The 18,895-nt window shown below is 49.3% G+C and overlaps 9 protein-coding genes across 9 annotated transcripts; 3 read left to right on the top strand and 6 right to left on the bottom strand.

Moving 5' to 3' along the window:
* Window positions 1-319: 319 nt before the first annotated feature.
* On the top strand, window positions 320-1,259 carry ASPSYDRAFT_885883 (uncharacterized protein). Its single transcript, XM_040852030.1, has 4 exons — window positions 320-704; window positions 781-928; window positions 999-1,131; window positions 1,218-1,259. The coding sequence occupies exons 1-3, from the start codon at window positions 437-439 to the stop codon at window positions 1,114-1,116; spliced, it is 534 nt and encodes a 177-aa protein (XP_040703422.1). The 5' UTR covers window positions 320-436; the 3' UTR covers window positions 1,117-1,131; window positions 1,218-1,259.
* On the top strand, window positions 1,052-1,778 carry ASPSYDRAFT_885791 (uncharacterized protein). The gene is made up of 2 exons (XM_040852027.1): window positions 1,052-1,151; window positions 1,218-1,778. Coding segments are annotated over exons 1-2 (375 nt in total). The 5' UTR covers window positions 1,052-1,149; the 3' UTR covers window positions 1,591-1,778.
* A 379-nt stretch (window positions 1,779-2,157) lies between these two features.
* Window positions 2,158-2,625, bottom strand: ASPSYDRAFT_117909 (transferase hexapeptide domain protein; the record flags this gene model as incomplete). The annotated part of the gene is made up of 1 exon (XM_040840335.1): window positions 2,158-2,625. A coding segment is annotated over one exon (468 nt), but the record flags the coding sequence as incomplete, so codon positions are not given.
* Window positions 2,626-2,934: 309 nt separating this feature from the next.
* Window positions 2,935-4,787, top strand: ASPSYDRAFT_44006 (uncharacterized protein). Its single transcript, XM_040846770.1, has one exon. It carries the CDS (start codon window positions 3,296-3,298, stop codon window positions 4,628-4,630), a length of 1,335 nt encoding a protein of 444 aa, XP_040703419.1. The 5' UTR covers window positions 2,935-3,295; the 3' UTR covers window positions 4,631-4,787.
* ASPSYDRAFT_149612 (GMC family oxidoreductase) lies at window positions 4,679-6,367 on the bottom strand (the record flags this gene model as incomplete). The annotated part of the gene is made up of 1 exon (XM_040841927.1): window positions 4,679-6,367. One exon carries the CDS (start codon window positions 6,365-6,367, stop codon window positions 4,679-4,681), a length of 1,689 nt encoding a protein of 562 aa, XP_040703418.1.
* Window positions 6,368-7,335: 968 nt separating this feature from the next.
* ASPSYDRAFT_88524 (uncharacterized protein) lies at window positions 7,336-8,940 on the bottom strand (the record flags this gene model as incomplete). Its single annotated transcript, XM_040852019.1, has 6 exons — window positions 7,336-7,720; window positions 7,789-7,911; window positions 7,965-8,126; window positions 8,186-8,344; window positions 8,400-8,820; window positions 8,883-8,940. The coding sequence occupies 6 exons, from the start codon at window positions 8,938-8,940 to the stop codon at window positions 7,336-7,338; spliced, it is 1,308 nt and encodes a 435-aa protein (XP_040703417.1).
* A 135-nt stretch (window positions 8,941-9,075) lies between these two features.
* On the bottom strand, window positions 9,076-10,148 carry ASPSYDRAFT_44002 (Mg-dependent acid phosphatase). The gene is made up of 2 exons (XM_040846769.1): window positions 9,790-10,148; window positions 9,076-9,723 (listed from the first exon to the last, which is right to left on the bottom strand). The coding sequence occupies exons 1-2, from the start codon at window positions 9,984-9,986 to the stop codon at window positions 9,261-9,263; spliced, it is 660 nt and encodes a 219-aa protein (XP_040703416.1). The 5' UTR covers window positions 9,987-10,148; the 3' UTR covers window positions 9,076-9,260.
* Window positions 10,149-10,161: 13 nt separating this feature from the next.
* Window positions 10,162-12,735, bottom strand: ASPSYDRAFT_175593 (uncharacterized protein). The gene is made up of 4 exons (XM_040843457.1): window positions 12,602-12,735; window positions 12,490-12,537; window positions 11,801-12,416; window positions 10,162-11,731 (listed from the first exon to the last, which is right to left on the bottom strand). Exons 1-4 carry the CDS (start codon window positions 12,623-12,625, stop codon window positions 10,467-10,469), a joined length of 1,953 nt encoding a protein of 650 aa, XP_040703415.1. The 5' UTR covers window positions 12,626-12,735; the 3' UTR covers window positions 10,162-10,466.
* Window positions 12,736-13,631: 896 nt separating this feature from the next.
* ASPSYDRAFT_88521 (putative DEAD/DEAH box DNA helicase (Mer3)) lies at window positions 13,632-18,526 on the bottom strand (the record flags this gene model as incomplete). The annotated part of the gene is made up of 11 exons (XM_040852018.1): window positions 13,632-14,424; window positions 14,471-14,675; window positions 14,729-14,914; window positions 14,964-15,061; window positions 15,117-15,271; window positions 15,318-15,893; window positions 15,946-16,634; window positions 16,686-16,867; window positions 16,920-17,916; window positions 18,008-18,121; window positions 18,202-18,526. The coding sequence occupies 11 exons, from the start codon at window positions 18,524-18,526 to the stop codon at window positions 13,632-13,634; spliced, it is 4,320 nt and encodes a 1,439-aa protein (XP_040703414.1).
* Between the last annotated feature and the right edge of the window lie 369 nt (window positions 18,527-18,895).

The following is an 18,895-nucleotide window of genomic DNA, read 5'->3' as shown; positions in this document are numbered from 1 at the left end:
ACAGCATTTCTGTTTGCAGATTTTACACGGCTATCGTCCGAGTGTGGCTGAAGAAGCGAAGCTTTCTGTTCCTCATCTAAAGACGGAATGAGGTGCTCGTCCACCTGGCCAAAATCGTCCACGCCCCCATGACTGCCTGTTTTGGGTATATGGGACTCGTCTGCAAAAGCCGCGTCCCTGGAGAGCATACTGTTTAAATACCGTATATTTAGATTTTACTTAGGTTTATTCATTATTAAAGTTGAGGCTGTCCCATTAACATATGCTACCAAATACATTACCCGGAACGGTGAGAGTCATACGACCGACACTGTACCTTAACACAACAGACCCGCCAATTTCTTTTCTTTACTTTCAATGGAAGGTCGACACACTCGACACGACTGGCTTGTCTCTACACCCATCCAACCAATATGAACGCATCAATATTGTTCAAATGTCGTCGAATATCAGTGGAGACGAAAATGATGACGATATTGTCCAACAAGCAACGAAGAGAATCAACGAATACAACTATTTGCCAATTACTGACAGAGACTGGTCTCGAAAGGCTGACTTGATTTCGACACTCAACGCGTTCATCAAATTTCTTTCCCAGTCAGGGAAAATATCAGTCGCCAAAGATGTCGTCCAAGCCAGAACGGATGGCTTGATGATCTATACGCGGTTTACAAATACCCTTGTGACCGGGGTACTATTCCCGAGTAAGTATTATCCCATCTTATTCCACTCTCATCAGTATAATCATTACAGCAATACTGATATTAGCTATGTATATAGTGAAATCCCAGAGTAAGGGGTCATCAGTTGCAGCCTCTCCCGTCCTGGCTGGCGTGGGAATGTTGATAACAGCCAAAACAAAGACACCGGTCGTCTTGAGGCTGCCCATATCATCCCATTCTCATATGGAACCTGGAAGTCGGGAGCGGTATGTTGATACCGGCTATATCTAACCATCCTATTAGAGCATCTATGCTGAAAATTTTATTTTCTTATAGGCATCAGAAATTGCCGTCGCAAAAACCTGGGAAGTATTATAGAGGTGTTTTTCCAGTATTCGACGAATCAGATTCGGCGTTGGTTCAAGCAACGATATTTGCAATGGCCTTACTTTAGAGCAATCCATACATCGTGAGTTCGGGTCATTTAATGTGCCTTTTATTCCAACTGTCTGTCTTCCTCAAGACTTTTACTAATAATACTGTCTTATAATTTAGGACGCCCCCAACGAATACACGACTTAAAACATACCCTAGATGCCCATCCAGGGTATCGATGTCCATCCCCAAAGACCCTATCCAGTTTCGAGATGCAACTAGGACAGAATATCTTCTTCCTCCAAACCCTGAATTGCTAGATTGCCACTATCGTTTGGCAGAGATTCTGCATGCCTCTGGCATGGGACTTTGTTTAGAGAGGATAATAGACGGCCTAGACGACATGAACGGGGCTTCAGGGCATATGTCGGAAAACGGGTCAACCGATCTTTCAACATCTTTGAGAGTCCGCCTATGGGGAGCGGGCATCTATTCGCAGGATGATGATTGGTTTAAGTACTGTAGCGAGGCGGAAGCAAAAACCTCTTGCTAACTTTGCTATCGCGAGATCCTCGATATAGCGAGGTATGAGGCGCATATTCTGGCAAATCCCAAAGGGGGACGGGGAAGGGTTGGTTATGTGGGCGGGTGTCCGCTGAGACCTACGGACGAGGATGAGAAGGCCCCGGAGGAGCTCTATGCGAAGGTTGGACTGACTACAACCTTGGATGAGGATGACGAGTTGGTCTACTACTACCTTAGTTTGCGGCCTCTCGTTTAAACAGCAATATAACTTCAAATGGTCTAGCTGGGGTATATTGGATCAAAACACATATGAACGCTAATTCCTCACTGAAAAAGAGGAAAGCAAAATCCCAAACATCAATGCTAGAAAGAAGCAAGACGCAAAATAATGGAAGGCACCTCATCACTTCCTCTTCACCCCAACAATAAACCTCGAAAGCGCCTCTCTTTCCCGTTTCATCGCAACCATTCTTGCATCCTCAATAACCCTTCCCTCCAACACCCCGTCCTGTCCTTTCCCTTCTCCACCACCTAAGCCAAACGGACTAACAACCTTCTTCTGCGTCTTAACCCTCTTTTTCACGCCAGTTCCCTTCCCAGCACCCCAAACAACAACCCACTCTTTGACCCTCGCCCCATCAACAAGCACACACCGCGCACAGATCTTTGAATGCGCACCCACATCCGCCCCCCTCCCCACAACAGCCTGATTATCAACCACCACCCCAGAGTGAAGTCGCACTCCAGGTTGAATCGTAACCTGGACCCCGATCGTAACGTTCGACGAAATCACAATAGCCCGTTCCTCTGCAGCATCGCCATCACCGATTCTCGGGGAAGAAGGTGTAGACATCCCAGGAAGAACCCCAATAACAGTCTTCTCAGCAATGATGCACCCGTCGCCGATTCTCACGGGGCCTTCGGTTGCGCAGATTCGTGTGCGCGGGTGGATGATTGTGCCCTTGCCGATAGTGACGGTGTAGGGGCCGACGAAATTTGAGCTGTCAGAAATTGTACTGGTGGGATGGGCGGTGATTTGCGCGGCTGGGGGTCGAGGCGTAGAGGATTGTGTTGATGAGGATGGGGAGGGAGCTGCGGCGGGGCGGTGGTGCGGCGGAGGTCGGAGGTGTTGCGAGGATGAGGAGGAGGGGGGTTGGCGCGGTTGAGGCTGGGGCTGGGGTTGCCTTGAGTCCATTGGTGGTGTATTTCGGTTAGATGAAAGGTGAGGATATAATATTTCAAGCTGTGGTTAAGGTTGTTGGTGTTTACTGTTTTGGAGCTGCCGTTGGCGCTTGGCTTGGTCACGGGGCGCGGCACAGGGACCCAGATTAATCTACTCTGCGCTCTGCAGAAGGCCAGTACATTCCTTCAGCTTCTGCGTGGCCTCTGGCTTTTAAATGGCAGATCTCGATTTCATTTGGATTTTCAACGTCCTTTGTATAATGCATGATGGCCCATAGGCAAGAAACCTCGCAAATGAAGCAACGACGAGCCAGCTCTAAGAAGTCGCGGAGCGGCTGTCGAACTTGTCGGTAGGTGGGATTTTATGCATTCCTCTGTGGTACTGACTCTCGTATGATAGGGTACGCCATGTAAAATGCGATGAAACCCCGGGCTCTTGTAGGAATTGCATAAACACCGGCCGCACCTGCGACTACGACCTCCAGCGGCTTCCTCGCCTAGGCAGAGCCACCCCACCCCAAAGGAACGAAGGAACTCAGCTTGTTTTGCCTATGAAAATTGCAGACGGCGTCCACTGGGCGATCACCTCAGATGAGCGACGATGCTATTCATACTTTCAGCACCACACAGTGCCCACGCTCTTGGAAATATTCGATTCGCCCCTCTGGCAGGAACTAATTCTCCGGACAAGCATATCGGAGCCGGCTGTTTACCATGCGGTTGTGTCCTTGAGCGCAGTCCACCAAGATTCAGAGAAATACGGAATGCCCTTGCCGGGACAGGACCTGCAGAATGACTGGCATCGGTTCGCGCTCGAGCAATGTGGGCGGTCATTCTCTTTGCTCAGCCAACGGCATTCGTCTCAAGATCCAAGGTTTCGAGAGATCATGCTCCTATGCTGTTTGCTGTTTGTCATAACGCAACTACTACGAGGCCGGTATGATGAGGCCTTTCAACACCTGCTTGGTGGGTTGAAAGTCCTGAATGAGGCAAGAGCTACGGGCCGCTTCGAGGGGCCTCTCGCGCAATGCATCGTGGCTGCATTCAGGAGCCTAGAAACTCAATCCTGGGAATACGGATTCAGACGCGACTCGTCCATGAGCGAAGGTGATCATCGAGCCTACCCACTATGTGGCTTCGGAGACTTCAGTAGTCTCTGCGAGGCACGGCAGGTTCTTGATTCTCTTGCGCGCGCAGCGTTCTGCTTTTCCACGCAGTGTAAAGACCTATCAGAGGAGGACATTCTCTCGGATTACGCGTATTTACACCAGGAACAGCTGCGGCTTCTCTCTCAGCTGAGTAGGTTTGCCGACCGCTTTGAGATATTTTGTTCACGCAGCAATCTTAATCGGAAGGGGCGAAGGGCGGCGGATATAGTGCGCTTGGTGTGTTGTAGTCTCAACATCCCGGTCAAAACCGCACTTATACGGGATGAGCCTACCTTGGAACGCTATATTCCAGAATACGAGAAACAACTCACAATGGTAGAAGGAATCATGGACAAGTATCCGGAGCGCCCGAGCGTCACGTTGGACACCAGCATTCTCCCGCCGCTCTACTACGCAGCCATGTGGTGTCGAGACTACGGCGTCCGATGTCGTGCAATTGCGGCCCTCCAATCCTGGCCGCACCGCGAGGGTGCTTTTGATTCAAACTGGATTGCTTTCCTGGCCTTGCAGCGAATAAAGGCAGATTTAAAGGCCAGGCCTCAGCTAGACTTCATAGCATACGTCGCAAGCAAACTACCCAAACCCAACAAAAGCAGGCAACAGAGCCTCGATTACGATGGACTTTCAATTGACGATTTCCTGGGTTCGATGGAGATTATGGAAAACTGGCCTTGTGTCCAGATTACCAGACAAGCCATGGCCAGCAAGGACAGTTGATTCACAACATAGGTTAGTTAAGCGCAGATGCAAACCAATTTGGGATAACTAATTAGCCGAAATCAAATCAGCCGCCTTATCAGCAATCGCATAAACCAGCGCTTGGTAGTGGGCAGTCACTGGGAGTGGCAGGACGCTCGCATCCACAATCCTTAAGCCCTCCACGCCTTTCACACGAAGCTCTGTATCAACTACCTTACCCATTGCGGCTGAGCCGGCAGCGTGGTAGAATGAGTTGCCGCCCTCTTTTACCCGAGCATCGATCTCGTCGTCCGCGGGGTCAAGACCAAGCGGCTCAAACCCGGGACGCGGCGCTTCAGCCTCAACGATCTCTTGGCCCTCCGGTGTGTCCAAAAGGAGGGTCGCGACTTGCCGGACCCCAGCTCGAAGTACGGCACGATCGAACTCAGTTGCATAATAGTTTGGATCAATCAGAGGTGGCGTCGTTGCCTCTGCCGATGCCAATGTGATGCACCCTCGTGAAGTTGTCGCCATTCCCAAGACCATAGATGCGATATGCGTGCCATCCATTGGGATATCAACACCCGAGAGAAGTGCTCCTGATGGCGCATAGGCGATTAGAGTCTCTGCATGACAAGCATCGGGTGCCAGATAATGATATTTCTCAACTTCCGTCTGTCCGTCTTGACTGAATGCCATGACCAGGTCGTCGTGAGGAGCCTTTACAGTGGCAACCCAATCGCAGGGGATGCCAAATCCATATGCAGGGTTGTTCCACAATGGCGTGCCCATTGATAACCCCTTTTCCGGATGGCGCAGCTTCCACCACTGCACGAACGCAAAATGGTCGTGAAAATTTCGTCCGACCTGCGGTGCATCCAGGACCGTGTCGATTCCGTGCTTTGCGAGTTCATTGTGTGGCCCAATCCCAGAGAGCATCAACACCTGTGGTGTACGATATGCTCCAGCAGAGATGATAACTTCCTTTGCTGCGTGGAAAATCTGGCCTCCTAAAATCTGTACTCCTCTTGCGACTTTCTTGCCTCTCTCATTTTCCTCGATGAGGACCTTTTGCACCATCGTCTCCGTCATAATAGTAACATCAGACTTTTCAGAAATGCCAAAAGCCTCACTGGCAATCTGCCGTTTTCCGTCACGCCAATTCTCAACCAACTCGCTCAATCCAGATGGAGAACCCGCATTCGCATCTGGAATCTCTTTCACACCCAATCTGGCCCAAGCTTTCCTCAACGGCTCCCTGAGCGGATAGACTCGCTCCTCACTACTCCTTGAGACAGAGACATTATGAATCGGCCCGTCAAACCCATGGGCACCCGTATCGACAACCCCTTCCCTATCCCCATGAATACAACAACACTCCATCCTCTTAAAATGCGGCAGCAACCCATCATACCTCCACGCCTTATCCCCCACAATCCTAGCCCACTCATTATAATCCGCCGCGCTCCCACGCGTCCACGTCCCGTAGTTAACAGCTGAACCACCACCCAGCGCCTTCCCCGCGCCATTGTAGCACTCCCTGTTCCCGAGGTGAGCCTGTGGAACAGTCGTATACGCCCAGTCTAGCGATGAGAAGTGGGCGCTGAAGCACGCCAGCGGGGTGTTTGTGAGTGGATGGCCCGCGACATTGGATCCGGCTTCAATTATCAGGATTCGGGCTGGGTCTGACTCTGGCGAGGCTAATGATGACAGTCTGCCGGCGAGCGTGCTGCCTGCGAGACCGCCGCCGATTATGATGTAGTCGTGGTCGGGCATGCTTGGGTTATTGTTGGGTTTGTGTTTGATATATCTCTTTTGCTTTTTTTCTTTGGTATTGTGTTTATTGGTCCTAATGCTTTTTTTGCCAACAATACTCGATTTACAGTTATATATAGAGGTCCCCTTCCAAGTTCCAACTCACAGTTGGCATCGTAGACAGTTCTACAATAGGATATTGCTGCAGTCCGGAAGCCTTGAAATGGGCCTAAAACTCATCCAATTAATCAACTTCCACGGCCTGTGTGTAGTGGATCGCGGGACACTGTACAGATCAGGTAGTCTACGCAGCAACTATAACAAGCTAAGGTATTCAGCATTTAGCATAACCGGGTCCACCACCCAACCTGGATACGGTCAACGCCCAACGGTCACGCGGACACGCTGGAATATGGGTCCCACAAGCTAGTATTTAGGTGATCCAGTCAAAGTTGAATTCTCCTGGGACCGTAACTCAGATTTGTTATCCTCTGATCGTAGGAGGTGGTAGGCCGCATCAGCCGCACCGTTCCCGCCCATGTTTGCAGTATATTACGGAGGGCTCCTCACTCTTTAACCTTCCTGATCCTTGGTGTCTGCAAGGTGCAGGGGTTGATGGATAAATACTATTTTCTAGCCATCACTTGCTGGGACAATACTGGTATGTAGGTCAGCCAGCTAATGGGGTCTCTGTGATGGTTTGAATCAAAGGCTGCAAACTGGGTTAGGGCAATGATCCATTGTTTGAATTTTTTTAACCCGAATGAAGCGACTTTGACCCGCCCCATTGAGACTAAACAAAGAGAGAATTATAATTTTATTCCAAGAGTCAAGGCTCATAACAAAATTCCAGTCTATGTGTAGGTAATAAATGTACATCTTCATATACAAGGCACACAAAACCCACTCTATTTTCAAGCCACCACGTACCGTAATCTATATGTAATTCTATATGTCCAAATTCACCGCTTAACCAAAAGAATGGGATGCTACTCCCTATGCGGTGGCGTAGCATCACCTACAGAAGAATCCGTGGGATCCCCCTCCTTAGCCCCAGCGCCTATTTTCTTCTTCTTTTTGAGCCACCAGAAAACGCCAGCCGCCAGAAGTGCAACGCCGCAGATACAACCGACTACAATCCCGGCTATGGCCCCGCCTGACAAGCGGCGCTTGTGCTTGGGTCTGTAGGGGTCAGGCCAGTTCGGTACGGTAGTGCCGGGTTTGCGCTTGCTGGGCCCGCCGCAGAAGGACGGAATGTCGGACTTGGATTCTGCTTTGGAATCGAAGAGGCTGTGGAGGGCTGGTGTGCAGGGCGGGTTGTAGTTTGAGGTGATGTTTATTCTATCGACGTTTTTGATGAAAGGAAGATCGACTCTGGTTTGGACGTTAGCTTGGGGCTTATATAGATCAATGAAAGGGAAGAAGCGGGACATAAGACTGACAGTTTGACGTTGCCGCGGACGTCTATCGTTGACCCATTTTCGAGCGTGGAGTAGATTTCTGAGTCCGCGCCGGTCTCTATATAGATTGGAGCATTGGTGTTTGCGACGGGGGATATGTTTAGCCTGGACGAAGTGTTAGTTCATGAAGGAATCCCCTTACAGATTGGGCTAGTTACCAGGACACTTCCCCGGAGACGCTGAGACGACCATATAGTGTATGTAGTGTGGTTAAATTGACTTGCAAGGAATCAGATCCATAAAGGTGTAGACCGAGTCCGCTCTTGTGACCCGTAGTCTGGTTTTCCACGCCTACGGTGTGTAGTTGAGGCATTGAAAAGCTGGAACACTCAGTCAGCTTCGATTAGGGCAAATATTCTGAAAGGGAAGGGATTCAGACTTCGAAAGACTGCCGTTGACACTGATATAACGTGCAGATTCCAGAGCAGGGAGATCAACATCAATTGTCGGGCTTCCATCTGACTGCTTAATCTGACACCCAGCTTTACTGCACAGGTAGAGGCTCGATGTAACGTTCGCCAATGACCGTAGGTCCACGCTGTCGGTCACAAATCAGAAATCGCCTCATATCTAAATAGTTTCGAGAAGTTTACCTCTCCCATGGGCCCTGGATGTGAACTGAGCCGGCCTTGACAAGATTTCCCAAATTTGCTGTACTGTTGCTGGAAGTCGTCCTCAATGATACCCAGTCCGCCCTCTGGACCTTTGGCAGCTGCACATCAGGAACCTCGTGGAGTACTACCCTGCCGATAGATTTCGCATCCGGCAGCTCAAATGAGGTCACACGTTTGGAGTAATTACTAGACCCCATGGAGATCTGGCCAGTAACATTTGCGACGCCGTCCAGAACAAATCGGCCGCGGTAGGTCGAGGATATCAGAATATCCCCGATCAGGGTGGTGCAGCCATCAGAAAATGAGTTCAGATCATCTTGGCTATTCACCGTTAGGGCGCTGTTGCCAGAGTTTTGGCTGGAGCCTGATTCATTGGTGAAGCATTCCTCGGCCAGGATTCCTGGGGGTGAAGTTAGCGCTGTGCAAATATTCAAGATATTAATAGGGGTAAGAGAGTCCAACCGAGCGGAAGTCCCACCGCGACAAGAATGATCGGCAGCAGAATCCGGAGCGGATTCATGGTGCTTCGTGATGGCGGAGCTGGCGCATCGCGGGCACCGTGAGATAAAAAGGATCGGGGGGAGAGTCGAAGTCTCTTTTTGAGGAAGATGAATGAATGAATTGAGCCGCTGGGGCGGAGTCTGGGACTAGTCCGGGGCCAAGACGTCTACGCGCCATCTGGTGAAATTGTCAAGTGTGAATCCATGATTCATCGCGGGCTTTTCGTTGGTGCCTCTTGGCGTTCCAGTCCCTGAAAGTCAAAGTAACGAACGCCCAAGTCCAGTCCTTCTATTGCCCGCAGGGTATCTCAATCACATAGCGCATTATATACATCACAACCTAGTTTTTAACCTCCTGGTCTCCCTCTGCTGTCCGCTTGATCCCATTCCGCTTTCTCCAAGCCCAGACCCCCTTATCAACCTCTTCCCTTGTCATCCCATCCCGAACAAGCAAAAACGTCACTCCCAGCTCCGTCTCCACATTCCGATTGCGTGCTTCATCGTCAAAGAACAGCATATCTTCATAAGCAATCCCGCTCGCTTGGTGGATCCGCGCAAAGTGCTGCGTCTTTGTCGCAGGGAAAATCTGGATGTACTCAAAGTAATCAAGAGCCCTCGTTGTCTTGGATTTGTTCGCCGTTGGGTTGTCGCTGAAGTTCGGGATTATGTGCAGTGCTTTCAGCATGTCCCTGGCGAGGTCCGGGGTATAGGTGCGCGATGCGAGTGCGAGCGGGATTGAGCGCGACTTGCAGCTATAGATTATGGAGGAGACGGCGGGGTAGAATGCAAAAGATTCGTTCCATCTAGTAGTTGATCATTAGATTACTGGGTGTTTTGGTAATTGACAGCAGCGAAGAAGAAGCACTCACTTGTCTAGGCAGCGGGAGTTGTTGTCCTTTGCCTTGATTGGAGGCGTGACATGAGTGTCGACCCAGAACGGCCACAGTGTATAATCGAGATCGAAAGCGATAAGTTTCGGCAGTGGCAAACCATCAGTGAACGTGGATGGGGCGTTGGAGGAGTCTTCTATCGGGGCTGTTGTGTTTGTTCGTCTTGCGCGAATCATTTTGTCTATCTATCAGACTCGAACGGCAAACTGAACGGGCGTCTATCTGCGAAAGAGAGGGTCGGTCTAAAAAACCACGACGAAAAGAATGTGTCGCGAAGCAAATGTAAGACTTTTTGTGGAATGCAGAGAGTGTGAGTCTGGTCAAAGTCCAAATTCTTTGAAGTTGGGGGGGGGGGGATTCCCGATCACGTGCAGGCCCTGTCTCAGTGCCCTCGCATGACGTTGCGAATAACTTCATTCACCTACATTCTACATTGTATTTTGCAATTTTATTGGAAATTTCATTGCTACTTAGCGTCTGCTAAATGCAAGCCCCGGTCACATCAATATTCCTAAGTTGATCCATATCCCAATTCAGCTGGCCCTTTTTTTTTTTTTTTTTGCCCTATATTCCCTTGATCTCCTGAAGTAAAGGTACATACATGTGGGCTGTCAACATCAAGTTGGATCAATATCTTATAATCTTCGGTAATGATCTCAATTCAGAGGTGTGTAAGTGAAGCAGCGGACGGTGTCCAAAAACTTCCAGATCTGCTGGTGATTTTCTGCACCCTTGATGGTCAGTTCGTACGCCACGGAATCCCAATCAGAAGCATAATGCAGGATGCGAGCTTGCTGTTCCTGGTCCAGGATACCATTCGCACCGACTGCGTGGGCGATAATGCGGCGCCAGATGTTGAAAGGAAGACCGAATCGCCAGCTTGACTTGCGTCCTTTCTGAGAAACACTAACACGGGGGTTACCCTTGCCGCCAGTGGGACGACCATTTTGGGCAGAGCCAAGTTCAGGCTTAGATAAATTTCCAGTTCTGAGGATAGAATGTTCGGAAGTAGTGTCGAACGGGAAGTTTGGCTCGACGTATCCCTTATTCTCGGGCTCTTGGGTTGCTGCCTTCGGTGTCACTGGTCCCCGATAGACCGGCTGAAGGGCAGGGAACTCTTCGTCAAATAGCTCAGCGCCTGGGTGAAAACGGCCCATAGAGAAAGGTGAGGAGAAAGTTGTAGAAGTTGTGTACTGAGGTACTGGTTGGAGTTCCCCGGATGATGGAGAATTCTCAGCGGTCAACTCTTCTACGTGCCCTTCCTCTTTCACTCGCTCCTGACCCTGCTCCTGCTCCTGCTCGGCATATTCCTCCGTGACTGGTAACTCTTCATTACCTGCCTCGTCCTCGGATGCTTCAACTGCGCGGTCTCTATCTTCTAAGAGAAGTACCCGAGAAATTACCATCATCTTCAGCGCAACAGTGGCAATCTCACTAGCGTGAAGGCCCTCTTGCTTCAGTGACTCGATGCGCACACGCTTGGTAAGTCTGGTGTGATCGAGGTCTAACTTGCTTTGCGATTTCCGCTTCGCGGCCTCATCAGTCGAGTCTTCGTCGTCGGACCGATTACCCTCCGAACCACCCTGAACCCTAGATTTATATCCACGAATCACCTCGGTCACCTCGAGAAGACGCTTAGCGGAAGTTGTGAACCCATCATTGGGCTTCCAGATGATACTTTTATCCCCTCTAGCTGACCCAGGAATGACAGACGCTTTGCCAGGAGGAAGGAATTCTAGGAGTTGCTCAGAAGCGCGCTGTGTGGCGAGCATTCGAGATAGATGCACCGCACTGCTATTTTTGACCTCGATTTCTGATAGTATGAAGTATGGGATGGAGCGGAGCCCTCGTGTGCATGCGTATTGCTTCAGATCATTCAAGGTGATGTTCTTGCTGGCCGGCACTGCAGTGGATCCAGCACCTAGTACAGCCACATCCCCGTTAACTTACAATACGGTTATATCAACTGGATTGGAGGGGAAAACCATACCATTTTGACGAGCCGCTCTGCCAACCTTGCTTGGGGACTTCTTCGCACGACCGCCTTTACCGTCCCAACTAGCCTTCGCATCGATTTTCAGTGCGGCAGTTTCCTCTGTGAGCGCCATCTCCTTGCCATGGTTCTGGCAAACGATGGCCTCTGCATCCGCCTCAAGAAAATCAAGGTCACTTTTAATGTAACTGCGAGCGAGGATTTCCAAGCCCGCAGTCCCAATCGGATTACCAGCCAAATCAAGTTTCTTGATCATGTAGCTGTTCTTAAAAGAAGATAGAAACAGCTTCCAGATGGCCTTGTCCGCTTCAGTGACAATACGGATATCATTTCCTGAAATATCAAGCTCACGAAGGTCACCAGCACTGCTGGCAATGACGTCTCCTAGCTTGGGGAGGGATTGCACGGTAAGGTTGTTACTCTGAAGGTGGAGCTCAGTGACTTTTGCAAGACCGAGTGGGTGCTCTGCGTCGCGGCAGTTGATACAGTTGATTAAATCGTCAATAAATTCGGCGAAGCCGTCATCGGTGAGTTCTTTGCCTGTGAGGTCGATCTCAAGGGTTGGGTCGCGGGCCGCAGCCTTGGACCCAGAACCTGTAGCCATGCGTTTTTTCTGTCATACATCAGCTTCTCTTGAATGCCACTGAGGCTAGGGAAGAGTAGCTAGACATGCTAGCATGGCTTACCAGATCCTTGGAAACGACATGCCCAGCCTTGACACCGCTGATCTTTCTCTACGAAACACGCCGTCAGCTCATCTCTTTTCAAGGGTAGTTACCCATATTCGGTAAAACATACTGCTGAATAATTCAACTTCCCCATGGTATATTTTTGGTACGGGTCGATGTGTTGTGTTGTGTTGTCTCAACCTGCATCGAGAAAAGTATCAGCTAGGGTCAAATCCATCTCCAACTGAATGAATTAAAACAAGCGAAGCAAAAATGTTAAAATATTTAGTATAAAGCCATCACAAAGGCCATTGAAGCAGGAGATGTCAGAATAAGGCTCGCTGCACATAGATTCACGCGGGTCCTGGCGCGCTGAGAGAATGGTCCAGCCAACCACAGCTCATTCACAACAGCGACATACCTTTGGTGATGGTGCTTCTGCAGTGTAGGCTACTAAACGTAGTTTAATATGGTTCTTTGTCTCTAGCCAGAATTCTGAGAGAGATGGGATAGAATCAGATTGAAGGTGTTGTAGATGTTGTAGGAAATAGATGAAGGCAAAACACTGTGTTTCCCGGGTTGTATTAGTGAGCAGGACCTAATATTTCCTTTTGAGGAGGAGTAAGGAAATGTTTGTGATGTATGCTTGTACTCACGTTACTTTGCTTTGGTCGTGTTGACCTCGTGGTGGTTATCCTGATAAATCAAGGCAGAAGGTGGATAGAGTTTATGTAGAGATAGGAGAGAAGGAGATCACTAGAGGATGAAGGGGAAGAAACAAAACGACAAGCCTCAGATACCCGAAGCAGCACTTTTGCTGGGAAGAGGCTGCACCTGCATAAGACTCTGCTCTGTTGGGGCGTGACTGGGATATTCACTCACTCACTTAAATCACGCGTTTTTATCTCGGAACAGGGTCGAATCTTCTAGGGTTAGAATATGTTCACAAATAAAGCACACAGATAGGTAGTTGGTATGTCTGACACTCCCAGTAGTAGCTAAGTGAATCAATTTTATGAGCTCTACTGCCCGTCAGGTTCTTTCAATTGGATGTAGAAATTCCATTGCAGTTTCAAGCATCTTTAACATAGCAAACGCGAACTCAGATAACTCCGTCATTATCTTAGTGAGCAAAGCCATTATTCTCAAATTGCAAACAGTTAGAAGAAATCAATTATATCCTTGAAATCGTTCAGCAGGGCCGGGTCAATTCCTTCCCAGTCTGTCGGTACAGGACAAACAACAGGTATGTCACACATCTGCGAGGTTTTAGCTTCATTTCCTTCTGTAAATCCTTTCTCTCCTTTTTTGGGCGAGTCCTTTTTAACACAATCTGGCTCTTCGAGGGTTTTTGCTCTCTTGTTGTCGTCATTGTCGATGTCGCTTCTATCAGTCAGCTTTCGCTTTTGTCCCCTAAAGCCGTCCGATTGTGGATAGATGGAACACAATTTCTGTGGCTCGGGGCTTACAAGATCGACTAGACAAGTCTTAGTAGAGCCATAATTTGTCGAAGGTGAGTCCACCAAGGTCGGACGCCCCGGGAATGAGACCTCATCAGCATCGATCCAGTTGTCTCCGAGCTCAAGCGGGTTGTGACTGGTTTTGGAAATGCCCGGGGCTTTTTGTGAATCGTGGTCCAACGAGCTTACGACATTTCCGAAAAACTCCGACGGCGAGGGCAAGTCGTCAAAGCTCTCGTCACCATAGTCGCTTGAGGAATCCGCGATAAGAGAGATAGGGTTATCCGTGCTGGGAGTCTTCAGCTGGGATGACTGCTGCTGGCTGCTCTTGCTTTTTTTCTGGTGCGTAAAGGGTCTCGAATCACTCTTTGGTATACTTGGTGACAGGGTCAGCTGGTTAGGTCCTGTTGCATCAGCATGAGCCCCGTCAGACTTCTTCCTCGAGGCCTTTGGCGGGTTGCTCAAGCCCTCGCGACAACAGTAATGCTTGCACCTGCTGGGTTTAGCACTTAATTCCCAAGATGACTCTAGTTCCTTACGAGGTCTTGTCTTTACACTTATGATTGCATGCCCATTTACCGTTATCCAGCCTTCTGGGTTCCCAATCGACGCTGACATCGGCCTTTGTCGAAACGCCTGGTTTGGTGCCTTCGCTCTGTGATGTTATTTTTTGGTACACTGTGGTTTTAGAGGGTGCCATTGGTTGGCACTCTGCTTTCTCATCATGCCAGTCGTCCAGAATATCTGCATTCCAGTCAGACTCATTCCGTATACGGTACAGAGCTAGGTACGACTACCTGAGTTCAACAACTCCCCGAATAACAAGTCATCAGTATCGAACCGTTTAAGCTTATTGGATGGTTCATTGTTGTAAGGCTCTGGGGTCGGAATTTCCCCATTATACTGGTTCTGTTGAGCTTTCCCGCTACATTCAGGTTGTTTTGGAAGAATCGGTTTCAACGTTGCACATCGTGAGGTTGCCGCTTCAGTTTGTTAGTAACAAAGGACACGCTGAGGCAGGGCTGAGCAGACCGATTTCATCACACATAACATGGCAAATTATGTATTGATTATGTTGCTTCAATTCTCCGCTTAAAGATATCTCATAGTTCTTTTGCAGCTTGGTTGCGCTAGATGTCATCAGCATACCGTACCGTCGAAAAACAACTTCGGTCATTTGTGTACCTCAAACGTCGAAAGTCGATCAGTCTGCCGTCAGAAGTCTCAGCAACGAAACAAACATAAACCGGCCGCCTCTGGAAGAAGCTCGGACATTTCTCGTTCATGAATGCGATCTCTGCTTTGAAGCGCACTGTGACCAGACGGCCGGGTTTGACGTCCTTGTGTATGTTAGCAATTTCCAGCAAGCTTCTAAGCACCTCATACCTTGCCCGTCATCTTCACCGATACACGTAACTTTGGGAATTCCTCGAGACGGCTTCGCAATTTTACTCCAAATGGTGGATTCTTGCTCAGTGCCATGTCGATGCAGTGCGGCTCGGTGCCTTCAAGGGCTTCTATACTATCGATTCCAGCTGCCACTAATTTCCTCACCGCAACCGCACCCACCTGCTCAATCTGCTTCATCTGAAGGGGTGAGCTATCCCAAACCCTTGCCGCTAAGCTCCTGGCGAGTTCCAACGCATTTCGGATTGTCACCGAATCTCCCAGGTGAACCTGGCAGTCAATCACACATCGAATTAGACGATTAACATGGGAGAATACAAAGTTCTTGTCCTGCTGAAAGGTGAACTTATGTTTCTGAAACTGCTCGTTGCTCGGAAACTCGACAGCACCTAGTTCGGACTGGATAAGGAGGGATATCTTGTGAGCGGGGCGCGCGATGTCGACATTGATAGGGTAAGTGAGGTCACTTGAGCGGTTTATCTGCTTATACACTGACTTCTCTCCTGCCTTGAGGCGCACGTCGCGGAATTCCTCGGCCTGGGATATAGCTGCAAGCTGTGGCGTATCAGTCTAACTTTCATTGCAAGGGTTCAGGCGCTCTGCTTACAATCTCCGCCACGCCTGACTGCGGCTTCAACGCAAGAAGCGTTTTCATTGTCTCGAATCGTATATAATACCGTGCCATGGCTTCTCCGAATGGCGTGGACTTGAGGGTGCTAGACGCAACTAGGTCACATTCCTGGAGAAGTTTGATATCCTTTTCGCAAATCTGGCGAAGCATTTCATCCTCGTCGTCCCGGTTGGCCCCCTCCTTGAGTTTATAGTGTGTCGGGTTTCTTCTTAGCCTCACAAACAGGAACGTACCCGCCAGCCAGGTAGTAGCGGAGTCCAGACTGGTTACATTGCCGAGTCCTATCTCGGCATTCAGGTGGTCAATCAAATTAAGGTGCAAGCAGCTCTCGAGACTCTCAGATCCAGATACGAGCTTTTCATAGTGATGGACCCTTTCCTTTCTAGTCAGAATTACCGCGGTTGCGGTGTCGTCAAATTGTGGTCGGCCGGCACGACCGAGCATCTGCATTACTTCGAGGTCAGAGTACTCCTGGCAGCAACCGTCTTGCCATCCTACAGTGTTTTTGATAATAGCTAGATGGCAGGGGAGATTGACGCCGATAGCGAGGGTTGAAGTACAACATATGATACTTATCTTGCCTTCAATATACCCGTTCTCGACTTGATTCCGGTCTGCAGGTTCAAGGCCAGCATGGTGGAATGCGACACCCGCAGCTGTTGTTGCTGTCCGGAAATAATGTCAGCATAAATACAGCTGGTTAGCGTCGCACTCACTCTTCAGGTCAGCGTTGCAAACCGGCATCGGCTTACTTGGTCCCTTCCATAGCCGCGCAGGGTGGTTAGACTTAGACCACAGCCGTGCAAGCTCCTTTGCCGTAGTGACTGCAGAATTTCTGGTACAGCAAAAGATCATGATGGGCTTCTTCGCTGAATGTGTTCCAATGACATCAGAAAGTCTATAATTCAACGGTGAGCCTGTGTCTATATGCAGAAAGGCTGAGTGCTTACTTTGAGTTTAGCAGCTTGTCGAACGCAAAGTCATTGCTATGGGACTGGTATCCATAAACAAATTTCTGCAGCTTCACCGGACGAAACTCCTCGCCGAAATGTTCTCTGTGTGCTGGAACGTGTTGACTAGTGGCATTCCTACCTAACCAAGTTGCAATGTCTTCAGAGTTCGGGATAGTGGCGCTTAATGCAACAAGACGTACATTGGACCCAATCGTTTTCATGCGGGATACAACCGCTTCTAAAGTAGCACCACGGGCCTCTTTGAGTGTATGAACTTCGTCAATGAGGAAGAGCTTGACGAGCTGCATAAGTCGGGCATGATCCTTCCACTTCCGCGTCATGCTATCCCACTTCTCTGGAGTGGTTACGATAATCTGGCTATTCTGGACATTCCTTAACTGAGAATGATCGGTATCACCTGTAAGCTCGGCACATTGGAGCCCAAGTAATTGGAACTTTCGGCTCCAGTCACGAAACCTCTCAGAGCAAAGGGACTTCGTCGGAGCCTGGTAAACGACTTTGAATTGCTCGTCTTTAAGGGTATTAAGCAGGCGGCAAATTGCCAGCTCCATAACGACCGTCTTACCACTCCCAGTCGGGGCAGCTAACACTACATTGTCATCACTTTTGTAGATAGCTTGGAAGCACTTGGACTGCACAGCGTTGAAAACAGGGAAATGGAACAACGAACGGTAGTTGTCCGGTAGCTCACGGACCGACAAGAGCACAATGCCTCGAACAGAGACAGGTATGTCTTGAAACGGGTTGCTCGGGCCATGGTGTGAGGCTGGAAAATCAGTACTGGGCTCGACATATCGCTCGTCCACTCCAATGGAATATGACTGAGACAGATTCCCACCAAGATCTCGATCGCGATTTCGGAATACTCCGGTCGTCCTCTCATTTTGAATCCGCGCTAAGGGGCTCGAGACTTCTCTTGTATCGATATCCGATGAATTCGAGGGTATACTTCGATGGGGCGTGTCATGCAGGCCTATGGTCAAAATTAGCTCAAGCTCTATAAAATAAAACACAGATTTAGCGCCTTTGATAGTCACTTAGGCACTATTTGTATATGAACTCACCATTAAAGAAGCGAGAAACCTGTTTCGCCGGCTCCACTTGTCGATGATATGAAGAAACCAATGGCTGCTGATAATTATTCGCTTTTCCATCTGACTGGGCAAGCAGTTCAAGGTCTAAAAAGCATACGAGCCTAAAAGTTAGACATCTGTCTTCAACCCTTGAGGTATATATAGTAGGATACTGATAATCTCACCAAAAGCATCAAGTTGCACATCCTCATCCTCAAACACTTCATCCTGCTGTATGGACGTGGACAGAACAGGCAATTGAGTATCGGAACGAGGTTGGTATGACAGGCTTCCATTGTTCTGCCTATAAGGTTTACGGAAAACGGATGACGACGATGATGATACCTGTGATCCCTCGATGAGTTTCTCGTCAATCAAGCTGTTGGAGTGTGATTGGGGAGATGCTGGGAACTGAAACGACCCTTCTGCCCCGGCCTGGCGTCGCCAGGATTGACCAGTGCCGGTGTCCTGGCGGGGAATGGAGAAGGGTTTGTTGACTCTTCGTCTCATGATGGTTAGAGATCGGTCTGGTGTGGTGTCATTGGGATTATGATGGAATGGGCATCGATACAGCGAAAGTGAGAGGATGGGGGACGAAGCGGGTTCTACAACATCTACGAAAAGCAGGTCACCTGCGGGCACGTGGACTGTATATAAAACGCCAACAATAAGACCAATTGAATATGTCTAGCCTCCAAAGGTTAGAATAGGTGGCAGACAAGTTCAAATAAACCAGAGCGAAGCAGGAAAGTTGATCCAGCAACTAAGATATAATCAATTTTTTTCGAAAATCAAACGCTAGTAGGTCTGCTCTATCATTCAGAGCAGCAGTCAATCAAAGGGTATAGTAGTAGATTTCAGCGGTACAGATCGCCGCAT

The sequence above is a fragment of the Aspergillus sydowii genome (assembly GCF_001890705.1).
Source record: "Aspergillus sydowii CBS 593.65 unplaced genomic scaffold ASPSYscaffold_4, whole genome shotgun sequence".
Taxonomy (NCBI): domain Eukaryota; kingdom Fungi; phylum Ascomycota; class Eurotiomycetes; order Eurotiales; family Aspergillaceae; genus Aspergillus; species Aspergillus sydowii.
Note: the sequence above shows the minus strand (reverse complement) of the source record. Positions and strands in the feature narration are given on the sequence as shown.